General features: G+C 46.2%; 1 protein-coding gene across 2 annotated transcripts in view; it reads right to left on the minus strand.

The window, feature by feature from the left end:
- ufsp2 (UFM1 specific peptidase 2) overlaps positions 1 to 14456 on the minus strand; it is a 52821-nt gene extending 38365 nt beyond the window's left edge. For both annotated transcript variants that reach the window (XM_033018563.1, XM_033018562.1), the window contains exons 1-4: positions 14308 to 14456; positions 11598 to 11676; positions 9052 to 9235; positions 6506 to 6569 (exon numbers count right to left, since the gene is read on the minus strand). In XM_033018563.1, the coding sequence (XP_032874454.1) occupies positions 6506 to 6569; positions 9052 to 9235; positions 11598 to 11676; positions 14308 to 14310 (330 nt within the window). In that variant the 5' untranslated portion in view covers positions 14311 to 14456. The remainder of the gene's footprint in view (positions 1 to 6505; positions 6570 to 9051; positions 9236 to 11597; positions 11677 to 14307) is intronic.
- Positions 14457 to 14751: the final 295 nt, after the last annotated feature.

Raw genomic sequence — 14751 nt, forward strand, 5'->3', positions numbered from 1 at the left:
CGGCGCATCTGTAGAAGTTGGTGAGAGTTGTTGGGGACATTCCTAACTTCCTAAGCCTCGTAAGGAGGTAGAGACGTTGGTGTGCTTTCTTGGCCATTGCTTTGTAATGGCTGGTCCAGGACAGGTTGCTGGCGATATCTATATTACTAAATCTCTGATCTTGACCGCTTTTGGCCGACTGTGCTGCGATTTCCGAGATAACGCCACCACCTACGGCTGTCATTTTTGGCCACCTTGCTCAGAGCCCCCCTCCGCCGTATGAGTGGGGAGGATTTTTTCCGTCGATGAAAAATGAGAGATATTAATGTTTTTACAAAATTCCCCATTCTTTCTGCTGCCCCCGCTGGCGGCAGGGGGAGGGACTATAAAACCAGGAAGTGTCGTGCCTCATTCAGTCTCTGCCAGACCAGGAAGCGAGAAGGTCACGGCTCTCTGAGCTGCGAATAACACTGAACGCACGTCTACTCCACAGTGAGTCCCCTCGATGCGGCTGTAAAGTGGCTGCAGCCCTTTTTATCAAGTTTGTGTTCACAAAATGAATTTTGGTTGTCGGGTGTCTGCAGGCCAATTGTTTGCCTCGCCTTTTTTTAACAAGTTTGTGTTCACAAAATGAATTTTGGTTGTCGGCTGTCTGCAGCCCAATTGTTTGCCTCGCCTTTTTTTTTAACAAGTTTGTGTTCACAAAATAAATTTTGGTTGTCGGGTGTCTGCAGCCCAATTGTTTGCCTCGCCTTTTTTAACAAGTTTGTGTTCACAAAATGAATTTTGGTTGTCGGCGTCTGCAGCCCAATTGTTTGCCTCGCCTTTTTTTTAACAAGTTTGTGTTCACAAAATGAATTTTGGCTGTCGGGTAGCTGCAGCCCAATTGTTTGCCTTGGCTTGGCTTTTAAAATCGTTGCAATAGTTGGATGCCTGCACAGGCATCCATACGGCGCACAATGTCTATACTAGCCCTCTGGAAACCAGTACCTTCAGCCCGCAACACCCACACTAGCGCAACAGACAGCCGCCCCCCCCCTCCCCACTGGCGAGCAGTATTGGAATTGGTGGAGAGGTGGAATATTGCGTTGGTGACCAGCCCTCCTGTGTGATACTGGGACCCAACGGGTCCCACTTAGTCTAGTTTACTCCTAAAAACTCGAAGCCTTAATCCATCTCTACTTAGGCACCGTCAATGCATATTTGGTATGACGTTCAACATCATGTGTCTATGATGCAAATGAATACATTTCTAATCCAGCATCATGAAACTAATAGGTTAAGTGAGGGATGAATTCCAACCAGGCCAAAAGGGATTGTTTCTTCAGGATACATTCTGCTTTGCTTTTGGGCCTCATAAACTCAAGGTGCTGGATGACCTGGTTGAGCTCTGACACCATTTAGGTAGCTAGACCTTATATCAAGAGGGCCAGAATACAGAAACAGCGATGTAACGCTGAGGCTCTATAAGGTGCCGGAGTACTGGAGCACATTTGGGAAGAATGTACTGGCCCTAGAGATGGTCCAGAGGAGGTTTACAAGAATGATTCCAGGAATGAGTGGGTTAGCATATGATGAGCGTTTGACAGCACTGAGCCTCGCTGGAGTTTAGAATGTTTAGGGGGGGTGGGAAACTCATTGAAACTTACAGAATAATGAAAGGCATAGAGTTGATGTGGAAAGGATGTTTCCACTGGTGGGAGAGTCTAGGACCAGATGTCATAGCCTCAGAATTAAAGGGCGCTCTTTAAGAAAGGTGGTGGTGAGGAACTTCCTTAGTCAGAGGGTGGTGAATCTGTGGAACTCACTGCCTCAGAGAGCTCTGGAGGCCAAGTAAGTGGACATTTTTAAGGCAGAGATAGACAAATTTGTGTCAAGGGTTATGGGGAGAAGGCATGAGAACGGGGTTAGGAGACAGAGATCAGCCATGATTGAATGGTGGAGTAGACTCGATGGGGCCGAATGGCCTAATTCTACTAATAACTTCTGACTCTTCATGGTCTCCAGCAGTTGGATCTGGCTGAGATTCCCCAGCCTTTAAAATGGTAAATCTGCTCAGATGTCCTGCTTGCTACCACAACCTCATTCTTCAGTCTGAAGAAGGGTCTCGATCTGAAATGTCACCTATTTTTTTTCTCCGGATATGCTGCCTGACCCGCTGAGTTACGCCAGCATTTTGTGTCTATCCTCAATGTAAACCAGCATCTGCAGTGACTTCCTACTCATTCATTTAAAAGTTGATTTTAATTTTGTAACAGTTGTTTCATTTTAATTTAGTTCAGTTCAATTTAGTTTACTGCCACGTGTACCGAGGTACAGTGAAAAGCATTTGTTGTGTGCTAACCAGTCAGCGGAAGGACAATACATGATTACAATCGAGCCATTCACAGTGTACAGTGTACATGATAAGGAGATAAAGGGAATAACATTTAGAGCAAGAAAAAAACTTTTAAAAAGCTTTACAAAGCTTTTAAAAAGTTTCAAATGCCAGAGACATGGTGAAATCCCTAAAGGACAGCCAGAAAAACTGAAACAACTGGCAAAACCGAAACAGAGTTTTGACAGTTGTCAAAAGGATTCAAGTTCAAGTGAGTTTATTGTCATGTGTCCCTGTATAGGACAATGAAATTCTTGCTTTGCTTAAGCACACAGAAAATAGTAGGCATTTACTACAAAACAGATAAATGTGTCCATATACCATGATATAAATATATACACACATGAATAAATAAACTGATAGTACAAATAACAGAAAGTGGTTGCTAATAATCAGAGTTTTGTCCGAGCCAGGTTTAATAGCCTGATGGCTGAGGGGAAGTAGCTATTCCTGAACCTGGTTGTTGCAGTCTTCAGGCTCCTGTACCTTCTACCTGAAGGTAGCAGGGAGATGAGTGTGTGGCCAGGATGGTGTGGGTCTTTGATGATACTGCCAGCCTTTTTGAGGCAGCGACTGCGATAAATCCCCTCGATGGAAGGAAGGTCAGAGCCGATGATGGACTGGGCAGTGTTTACTACCTTTTGTAGTCTTTTCCTCTCCAGGGCGCTCAAATTGCCGAACCAAGCCACGATGCAACCGGTCAGCATGCTCTCGACTGTGCACCTGTAGAAGTTAGAGAGAGTCTTCCTTGACAATCCGACTCTCCGTAATCTTCTCAGGAAGTAGAGGCGCTGATGTGCTTTTTTGATGATTGCATTAGTGTTCTCGGACCAGGAAAGATCTTCAGAGATGTGCACGCCCAGGAATTTGAAGCTCTTGACCCTTTCAACCATCGACCCGTTGATATAAATGGGGCTGTGGGTCCCCCTCCTACTCCTTCCAAAGTCCACAATCAGTTCCTTGGTTTTGCTGGTGTTGAGGGCCAGGTTATTGCGCTGGCACCATATGGACAGTTGCTCGATCTCTCTTCTGTACTCTGACTCATCCCCATCAGTGATACGCCCCACAATAGTGGTGTCGTCAGCGAACTTGATGATGGAGTTCGCACTGTGGTTCGCTACGCAGTCATGGGTATAGAGTGAGTACAGCAGGGGGCTGAGCACGCAGCCTTGAGGTGCTCCCGTGCTGATTGTTATTGAGGCTGACACATTTCCACCAATACGAACAGACTGTGGTCTGTGGACGAGGAAGTCAAGGATCCAGTTGCAGAGGGATGCGCAGAGACCCAGTTCTGCGAGTTTGGTAACCAGTTTGGAGGGGATGATTGTGTTATATGCCGAGCTGTAATCAATGAATAACAGCCTGACATATGAGTTTTTGTTGTCCAAGTGGTCCAGTGCAGAGTGGAGGGCCAGCGAGATCGCATCCACCGTTGATCTGTTGTGGCGGTACGCGAACTGCAGTGGGTCCAGGTTTTTGTCGATGTAGGAGTTGATTTGCTCCATGATCAACCTCTCAAAGCACTTCATCACCACCGGCGTTAGTGCCACTGGTCGATAGTCATTGAGGCATGTCACCTTACTCTTCTTGGGCACCGGTATAATTGATGCCCTTTTAAAGCAGGTGGGGACCTCAGACCTCAGAAGTGAAAGGTTGAAAATGTCCGTAAAAACTCCCGCCAGTTGGTCCGCACAGGTTTTTAGAACACGACCGGGTATACCATCAGGACCAGGTGCTTTTCGGGGGTTCACCCCTCTGAAGGATTTCCTGACATCGGCCTCTGTGACTGAGACTGAAATGCCATCGCAGCGAATGGGGGATCGGGAAGGCACATCAGTATTCTCCCTGTCAAAGCGTGCGTAAAACGCATTGAGCTAGTCAGGGAGTGATGTTACACCGGCATTCGAGCTGCCTCCTGGTTTTGACTTGTAGGAGGTGATTGCATTCAGACCCTGCCACAGCTGCCGAACATCTGTCTCGTCCTCCAGTTTGGAGCAGAAGTCCCTTTTGGCCTTTTTGATGGCCTTACCAAGGTCGTATCTGGTCTTCATGTAGGCCACTGTATCATTGGAGGTGAATGCCCTGTGTCTGAACTTCAGGAGAGTGCGGATCTCAAAGTTCATCCAAGGTTTCTGATTGGGAAACACTCGGAAGGTTTTTGTAGGGATGCAGTCCTCCACACATTTCTTTATGAAGTCTGTAACGACTGTGGCATATTCGTTCAAGTCCGTTGCCGAGTCCTTGAACATTGCCCAGTCTACAGACTCCAAACAGTCCTGGAGTTGTTCTTCTGCCCCCCCCGACCAGCTCTGTGCTGTCCTCACTTCTGGGGGTGCGCTCTTTAATTGCTGCTTGTAGGCAGGAAGAAGCAGCACCGCGGTATGGTCGGACTTACCGAAGTGAGGGCGAGGGATAGAACGATAGGCATTCTTGATGGTGGTGTAGCAGTGGTCGAGGGTGTTAGGTCCTCTGGTGCAGCAGGAGACATGTTGGTGGAAGTTGGGGAGTGATTTCTTGAGGTTCGCCTTATTGAAGTCCCCAGCAATGGTGGTAAATGCCTCGGGGTAAGACGTCTGGTGTTTGTTGACCACGGCCTGCAGCTCCTCCAGTGCCAGACGGACGTCTGCCTGGGGTGGGATGTAGACCGCGGTCAGGATAACGGAGGTGAATTCTCTCGGGAGGTAGAAGGGACGGCATTTCACCGCCAGATGTTCAAGGTGTGGAGAGCAGGAGTTGGACAGGACTGCCACGTCGGAACACCACGCAGAGTTGACCATGAGGCAGACGCCCCCTCCTCTCCCTTTCCCAGATGCCAGGGTACGGTCCATGCGGTGGATGGAGAACCCTTCAGGCTGGACCGCTGAGTCTGGGGAGCTGGGGGTGAGCCATGTCTCTGTGAAACAGAACACAGAGCATTCCCTCAGCTCCCTTTGATAAAGCACTTGCCCTTAAGTCCTCCACTTTGTTTTCAAGGGACTGTACATTAGCCAGTAGGATAGTTGGGAGAGGGGGCCGAAGTCCCCTGCGCTTCATTCTGACCTGAAGTCCTGTCTGCCCGTCGGCTCTGGGGGTCATCCCGGGGTCTCCAGGTACCGTACCTGTGATCCTCAGTCGGGTCGGGAGTTCCACAGCCAGCGTGTGAAAGTTTAAAGTCCGGGGTTCCCGCAGCTGCGGGAGATCGCGAAATTGCGAGAGCCTTGAGGTGCTCAAGCAGCTTATCCGAAACGGCACCGATTTCTGCCGTGTTTCTGATCCAGGTAAGTTGTTGGAAGTTGTAGTTGAGCCTTTTATTTTCCGGAGCTCCGCAAAAGTCGCCGCAGGCAGGTGCCATCTTGGAAGAACTGTTACCAGAGCAACTTTACAGGTTTCATACTAGCCCAGCTACATTTCATTACTTTGAACAAGGTCCTTCCACAAACAATAGTCTTGCCCAATTCCTATACTTTACAGGCCAGCAAGATCAGCCTTGAGGGAGTGGAAAAAGCAGGCAGCGGGCCCCGTTCCTTGAAAGTGCCGTCACAGGTAGATCAGGTGTTTAAAAAGGCATACATCAGTCAGAGTATTGAGTATAGACTTTGGGAGGTCATTTTGCAGTTATACAATATGTTGGTGAGGCCACATTTACAGTATTGCACTCAGTTTTGGTCATCATGTTATAGGAAAGATGTCAAGCTGGTAAGGGTACAGAGAAGATTTACAAGGATGTTGCCAGAAGCTGAGGGCCTGAGTCATAGGGAGAGATTGAGCAGGCTAGGACTTCATTCCTTGGTGCGTAGGAGGATGAGGGGTAAACCTATAGAGGTGTAAAAATTCATGAGAGGAATGGGTCTGCTAAATGAACAGTCTTTTGCCCAGAGTTGGTCGGAGTGGATAAAATCCTGCACGTCATACAGCATGGAAACAGGCTCTTCGGCCCAATTTGCCCATGCCAACCAAAATGCCCCATCTACACTAGTCTGACCTGCCTGCATTTGTCCCATAGCCTTGTAAACCTATCCTATCCACGTACCTGATCAAATGGGTTTTTTTTCAATTGTTGACAAGCGAAACCTTGCCAACAGTGTATTGCAATGAGAAAACATTTCAACAAATACAAATTAATTTTACATCTGCAAAAGCTAACAGTTCACAAAAAAATTATAAACTTACCACAGGTTCGACTTTCACAGATTTCTTTTTGGGAATCTTTTTAAGTATGTCATTGACCTCAACGCTGAAATAAAATTATACATTGGTGGTAAGTCATTGTACACATAGAAGCAAATGCACAACAATTCACACTCATTCACTCATGAAGCTGGGCAGGTGTTGAATTTGTGAAATATTATTGTACGACCACAAATTGCAAATTAAATTAAATCGCTGAATATTCAAAGCCTTATTGCACTACATCTACATTTCCAAACACACTCAGCTTCCTGCTCAATTGTAACACATCAGGCCATTTCTTCCAATATTTAGTCAGCTAATTTAATTTTGTCAGTCATCCTTACCTCAAAAAGTCCCTTAGATCTCCAAGATTTCCATTAGCCACGCCACAGGTGAGGTGCCAGGAAACTGGAGGGCTTCTTTGAAACGCCGTTTGTTTATTTAAATGTAATTGTTTACTGTTGAGCTTTACCTCAGTGATGCGATTTTCATCAATAATTTCCATAAGGCAGCGTTTCTCAACCAGGATTCCCCGGAACGCTAGGGTTCCGCGAGAGGTCGCTAGGGGTTCCGAGAGAAATAGTGATAAACTATACCAGGGGTGTCAAACAATCGGCCCGCGGGGCTGAATCCGGCCCGCGAAGGTGTCCAATCCGACCCGCGGATTGCCAGAGCGGGCTGCCGTTGTCCCTGGTGCCGGATCTGGCTGCAGATGTCCCCAGTTCCGGGGCGTCCGGGCTCCCCGAGCTGCTGCTCGTGCACGTGACCCGACTCTCCTTATATGGCGTGAGAGGCCGCGGCTGCGTGCTGCCAGCATTGTGATGACTCCTTGACTGACACCCGACCCAACCAAACAAACCGCAGTTGCCGCTGGCGGGGGGGGGACGGATCAGAATGCGGCAAGAGCCAGACAAAGGTGCTGCCCATCATCTCGCGTGACTGACACCAGGCTGGCCCAATAGGAGAAGGGACCTCCCTCTGGGCAGTCAGCTGTGGCCAATGAGGAGTGAAGGGGCGGGCGCTGAGCGGGCTTAGGTTGCGCAGTGCGGAGCGGCTGGGTGCTGGGTTTGAAAAAAACCAACATTATAGCGGTGCCGGCTGCGCGGTGGATACTTTTCTCTTTACACTGTGTGGAGCAGCATAGAGGAGGAGAGAGCTCAGCCGACCGCAAAGCGTCTCTGTTCTAGGCCCTTTCCAGTCTCCCAATCGTCCCAGAAACCCGCACTGACCGGAAGAGGCCATAACCCAGAGTCTCTCTTGGATGCCAGCGATAAAATGGTGGTGGAGAAGTAGACCTAACGAAACAACAATTTGTTTTGTTAGGTCTACATTTGTGTCTGCTAATGTTCGATTTCCAATGCTTTATTAATGGAACGGGTGTGGCTCCCAAAACAATCTTAGCCAAAATAACATCGTTTTTTTCTCTCTCTCATCACAACTTTCTTGTAGCCTACGACTGTAAGTTAATACCAATCATAAAAGTAATGCTTGCTAGGCAATCTTCTTCATAAGAAACAAAATTCGTAAAGTGAAACACTTTGTAGTTATAGCAGAGACTGAGACACATGAGAGAAGGTTGTAAAAAGGAAGACAACAAAAGCTGTGGGAGCATGCACGCGCGCGTTCGCACGTGCACAACTGATCCGGCCCGCATGAAGTCGCATTTTGCCCAATCTGGCCTGTGACCTAAAATGAGTTTGATAACCCTGAAATAGACCAAGCGTGGACCCGTTGGGTCCCCCTCCCCCAACACAATATTCCCCCAGTAGCACTCACCTATACACACCGTTGGTTGTGGGAGGAAACTGCAGTTCACGGAGAAAACCCACGCAGAATGAGCGGACATCAGATCACAGGCAGAATGTGCAAACTATGTACAGGCAGCACCAGTAGTCAAAATCAAACCTGGGTCTCGGCAGGCAAGGCAGCAACTCTACCGCTGCGCTGCCATGCTGCCTCAAATGGACTAATGAGATTCAAGATAGTTTATTGTCATGTGTCCCTGATAGGACAATTAAATTCTTGCTTTGCTTCAGCGCAACAGAACATAGTAGGCATTGACTACAATGAGGAGATTAAGTGAACTCATTCTTGTGTCATTGAAATGTCATTCACTTCAAGGACTTTCCAAATATAAATAAACTTTGGAATAACAAAATCAATACTTGAAAAATAAGTTGGAGCATTTTATTGTCACATGTGACAAGGCAATGTGCATTTATTTGCTTGCCTACCCATGGTATACAAATAGCGGCCACCTACGGCGCTGATAAAGTTACAAAGTACACCAGCTCCTCCATTGTTCCCCTCCCCTCCGGGTCCCGATTGTCCATTGTTCTTCCCCCTCCCTCACGGCAGTCCCCCCCATGCCGTCCTCCATTGCTCGTCCCCCCCCCCTCCCTTCACGGCGATCCCCCCCACACTCTCATCGACCGCGGGTTGACCCACCGCGCTCAGTAAGCATTAACTCAAATCCTAACGATGGCCCCAAACACCTATCCCAAAATATTATCAACATATTTAATATATTCCATTCTGTTACTTACGGCACAAATTTTAAGATGGTTTTGCAGCTACTGTTCTCCGCGAGTTCTGAAGCCTGTGTAGAGACGTGGGATGTAGGCCATATGAACAGGGTACTCTCTATTCCAACTAGGATGGTAGCTTGCGAATTCACCTTATTAATGGCTTCCGTAATGGCTTCAGAAAAGCCTTTTGTAATCCCTTTGTCTAATTCCAATGAAGAAAACAATTGGTTAGTTTCATACAATACCAATACTGATATTTAAAATGTAGTTATACAGCTTGTGGTTCACCATAACTTCTTCTGCATTGTCTGGCAGTAAAGTTGCTGCCTTACAGTGCTAGAGACCCGGGTTCGATCCTGACTACGGGTGCTGTCTGTAAAAGGTTTGTACGTTCTCCCCTTCAACTACATGGACTTTCTCAGAAATCTTTGGTTTCCTCCCATACTCCAAAGACGTACAGGTTTGTAGGTTAATTGGCTTGGTGTAATTGTACAATAGTCCCTAGTGTGTGTAGGTAGTATTAGTGTGTGGGGATCGCTGGTTGGTGCGGACTCGGTGGGCCGATGGACCCATTTGCGCACTGTATCTCTAAACCAAACTAAATTATGCTTAGTTATCCAAATGTAACCAAAATAGAAAACATCTGCAATGGCTTTGCATCAATTTCCATAGCCATTTGCTCTGGCTTCCCCAAAGACCTTTCCTTCTCTCTGCCATTTCTTATCTACAGCCTGTCTCTCAATGACTAACTCATCACCTCCCTTGAACCAGCCATTATGTCCAAATTTAAGTCCACTCATCTGATGACCATGCATATGCATATGCAGAAATTTCCTGCAAATAAATATTGAGAGTATAAATGACTAAAGAAATTTGGTGTGTCTCGATAACTCTTATTCATTCCCACAGAAACTCCATAGAAAGCATCCGATTGGGATGCATCACAGATTGGTATTGCAACTGCTCTGCCCAAGACAGCAAGAAACTGTAGAAGTCTGAAGAAGGGTCTCGACCCGAAACGTCCCCCATTCCTTCTCTCCAGAGATGCTGCCTCACCCGCTGAGTTTCTCCTGCATTTTGTGTCTACCTTCGATTTAAACCAGCATCTGCAGTTTTTTCTTACACAAAAAACTGCAGAGTTGTAAATGCAGCACAGATCATTGTGTAAATCAGCCTTTCCACACCCCATTGATTCCAACTGGATTTCATGCTGCCTCGGGAAAGCAGCCAACATAATCAGGGATCATTCACGTGATTGGGACGGCACGGTGGGGCAGCAGTAGAGTTGCTGCCTCACAGCGCCAGAGTGTTGTGAATCTGTGGAATTCTCTGCCACAGTAGGCAGTGGAGGCCAATTCAATGGATGTTTTCAAGAGAGAGTTGGATTTAACTCTTAGGGCTAAGGGAATCAAGGGATATGGGGATAAAGCCAGAATGGAATACTGATTTTCGATGATCAGCCATGATCATATTGAATGGCGGTACTGACTCAAAGGGTCGAATGGCCTACTCCTGCACCTATTTTCTATATTTCTATGACCCGGGTTCAATCATGACTACGAGTGCTGTCTGTGGAGTTTGCACGTTCTCCCCGTTTCCGCGTGGGTTTCCAGGGGCGCTCCGATTTCATCCCACACTCCAAAGACGTGCAGGTTGTAGGTTAATTGACGTCTGTAAATTATCTCGTGTGTACGATAGAGCTGGTGTACGGGGTGATCGCTGGTCGGCACTGATTAGATGGACAGAAGGGCCCGTTTCCACGCTGTATCTCTAAACTAAACTAAATTTAGGATGTTGTTGATGGCAAGTCATGGAGACGTAATATGAAGCGGCCATAGGTAAATTAATCAATTGATATTTTCTAAGCTGGACTTTAATTGTATTCTTATGAAAATGGCACAAGTGACATACCTAGCCTAATTTGCTTGATCTTTATTAGCATTAGTCCAGCAGCCTGAACTATTTAAAAATACCATAATAAATTCAATAACATGATTATTTACAGTCAACTGGCAGGAAAGGAATATTCAGGGTATCACTGGGCAACAAAACAGCAAGGGTATCTAACTGATTAATTGCAAAACTATCACTCAGATAGAAAGGACAGAGATCACTTTTTTCAATAAATTAAATACATTTAAATAGACAGGAAGGAACTGCAGATGCTGGTTTACACCAAAGATAGCCACAACATGCTGGAGTAACTCAGCGGGACAGGCAGCATCTCTGGAGAGAAGGAATGGGTGACGTTTCAGATCGAGACCCTTCGACAGAGTCATGCGAGAGGGAGGCATAGCAATATGGAAGGGTAAGTTGTGAAACCGAGAGATCAAAGGAGACGAACATCAAGGAGTAGATCATTGTTAGCTCAGGGGGACAATGAGGCATACAATCAGTAATATAGAGTTTGGAGAATCCATGGGTACGAGTTAAAAGTAATAAAGATTATTAACATAATTTTCACACACAAAATCTCATCACATAAATCATTATTCGGGATTACTCAAGGAACAAATAGAAAACATGTTACAAAATTACATTATTTAAATGTTCAAAATCCTCACCATCTGTTTTATGCAGGAATCCATCCAAACGTATTCTTCCCTTTATTCGGAACAACAAGTCTTCAGTATCAAGTGGCAGCTGAAATAAATGGATTGAGGGAAAGTAATCTACCTACATCAATACTGCAAGTTTTTTCTATGTACACTGAATACTTCTCTCTGTCTGTGGTGGTCATATAGCTATGCTCTTCCATAAGTACAGAAACTCTAATCCACTTATTCATACCATAAAATAACTGATGAACCTTTGAATCAGTGTCATAAGTTCATAAGTGTTAGGAGCAGAATTAGGCCAATCAGCCTATCAAGTCTATTCCGCCATTCAATCATGACTGATCTACTTCTCCCTCTCAACCCCATTCTCCTGCCTTCTCCCCATAACCCCTGACACCCGTACTAATCAAGGATCTATCTATTTATCTATCTCTGCCTTAACATATTCATTGACTTGGCCTCCACAGCCTTCTGTTTAATCCAATAATCAGTGAAGGCATACCAACATGAGATTGGAAGAGATTGAGGAAATTCAGATATCTCCATATCCACCTCCATTTTGAACATTTCAATGGAATCTACCTCCACTATTATCCCCAATGTGCATTCCACACACTAACCTTGCCGCTTAATACTTTTTTTTTTTTGCTTGCCAATCACCATTACCTTACATCCTCTAATCGATACTGTTCATGATTTTTTAATACCTTAATCTGATTAAGGCATTTTAAGAATAATGAAAGGCCTGGATAGAGTGGACGTGGAGAGGATGTTTCCAGTAGTGGGGGAGTCTAGGACCAGAGGTCATAGCCTCAGAATAAAAGGATGTTCCTTTAGGAAGGAGATGAGGAGGAATTTATTTTGTCAAAGTGTGGTGAATCTGTGGAATTCATTGCCACAGAAGGTTGTCGGGGCCGTCAATAGATATATTTTTAAGGCAGAGATAGATAGTTAATTGGTACAGGTATCAGGGGTTAGGGGGGAGAAGGCAGGAGAATTGGGTTGACAGGGAAAGATATATCAACCATGATTGAACAGTTGCCATTGAATTACTTGCCATTCAATAGAATGGCCTAATTCTGCAATGACCTAGATCACCTTCCAGCCTCTTTTGTTTCAACACCAAGAATCCCAACTTCTTCAGTCCATCCACAAACTAAAGTCCCTCAAGACGAGACACGGTGAACAGTAAGCAATAGTAGGGTTTATACAGGTAGCTAAATCTGTAATCCTTATGTACTGACCTCTTAATTACCAGAAAGATTAACAGAGAGATGAGAGAAAACTATTTCAATCAATTAATCTTGAGGGGAGAAATAAAAAGGTACTGAAGGATCTCAGTGGGTCAGGCAGCATCTGTGGAGGGAGATGGCGTTCTTGTGTGTCCAATGAATCATGGGGGTCTGCCTGAAACGGTGGTAGGAAGAGAAACCCTTGTTACATTTAAAAAGATTCTGAATGAGTAGCATTATCAAACACTGATTTTGGCATAGGCACCATGGCCTCCTTCTTAAGTGTATTTGGAAGTTAGATTTGGAAGGTTGAATAACAGGCAGGAAGAGTCAAAGAGTTATCTAATTATTTGTTTTACATAGTTGTGTTCGCATGTCGAAAACTTTGCCATAAGTTTTTACTTTAGGAGACTATGGAGGGGGGGAAACTTCATTGAAACATACAGAATAGTGAAAGGCTTGGATAGAGTGGATGTGGAGAGGATGTTTCCACTAGTGGGAGAGTCTAGGACTAGAGGTCAAAGCCTCAAAATTAAAGGATGTTCTTTTAGGAAGGAGATGGGGAGGGTGGTGAATCTGTGTAATTCATTGCCACAGAAGGCTGTAGAGGCCAGATCAGTGGATATTTTTAAGGCAGAGATAGATAGATTCTTGATTAGTACGGGTCAATAGACAATAGGTACAGGAGTGGGCCATTCAGCCCTTCGAGCCAGCACCGCCATGTAATGTGATCATGGCTGATCATCCCCAATCAGTACCCCGTTCCTGCCTTCTCCCCATATCCCCTGAATCCGCTATTTTTAAAAGCCCTATCCAGCTCTCTCTTGAAAGCATCCAGAGAACCCTCCTCCATCGCCCTCCAAGGCAGAGAACTCCACAGACAGGAATAATGGGGAGAAGGCAGGATAATGGGATTAGGAGGGAAAGATCGATCAGCCATAATTGAATGGCAGAGCAGATTTGATGGGCCGAATGGCCTAATGCTACTCTGCCGTACTTTGACAAAAGGAAGCAACTGACAGAAAGGAGTTTTCTTGTAAATGAGGAAACGTGTTTTTCTTTCAGCTCTCTGTGATGGAATTTCTTACTTCTCTGGTATAAATATTTTCAAATTGTACTCAGAGAAGACTTATTTTGTTCACCATTGTGTTGAGCATATCTCAAATACCCTAAAACAAGCAATAACTCAATGTTGACAAAATCTTCAGTTGCTTCCTTTTGTCAAATTAGGGCAGTACTATCCCATATTAAACCAGCATCTGCAGTTCCTTCCAACACACACCTATGTCAAATGTTACAAACAAGGATACAAAGATCCTTCTGGTTGTCAAAATCATTTGTCATTTAGATGAGGGGGCGAGGGTCCCGGGCCCTGTGTTGACGGTGAAGCCTGTGAGCCTTGCCCGCCGGGCCGGGCCCACTGGGGAAGGAGCAGGCCGCGCCCGCCCGCCCGCCAGATCTGCCCCACTCGGGGCTCTCCTCACCATGTTTATTCCGCTGGGCTAGCCGCCGGCCACTGTCCGCACCAGACACCTTCAAACAGCCTCCGCCCACCTTCGATCTCCCCGCCTCAACACCGCCACGTCACGTTGTTGCCCGGCGCCGTTGCCGCGGAAACCATTCAGCCCGCGCCGCCGCCGCCGCCGCCATCTTCGTGAGGGGCGCCGCCACCGTGTTGTTTGTTGGCGCCGCCATCTTTGTGAGGGGCGTTGCCGCCGTGTTGTTTGTTGGCGCCGCCATCTTTGTGATGGGCGCCGCCGCCGCCGCCATCTTCGTGAGGTGGCACCGCAACCATCTTTGTGAGGGGGATGCCGCCGCCATCTTTATGAGGGGCACCCTATGCATTGGCGCCCAGATAATGTGACCTGTATATTCAGCAAATATTCAAACAAGAATATATGAAGAGGTGTTTTTTTTCTTTTTTGTTT

This window comes from Amblyraja radiata, chromosome 3, assembly GCF_010909765.2.
Source record: "Amblyraja radiata isolate CabotCenter1 chromosome 3, sAmbRad1.1.pri, whole genome shotgun sequence".
NCBI lineage: Eukaryota > Metazoa > Chordata > Chondrichthyes > Rajiformes > Rajidae > Amblyraja > Amblyraja radiata.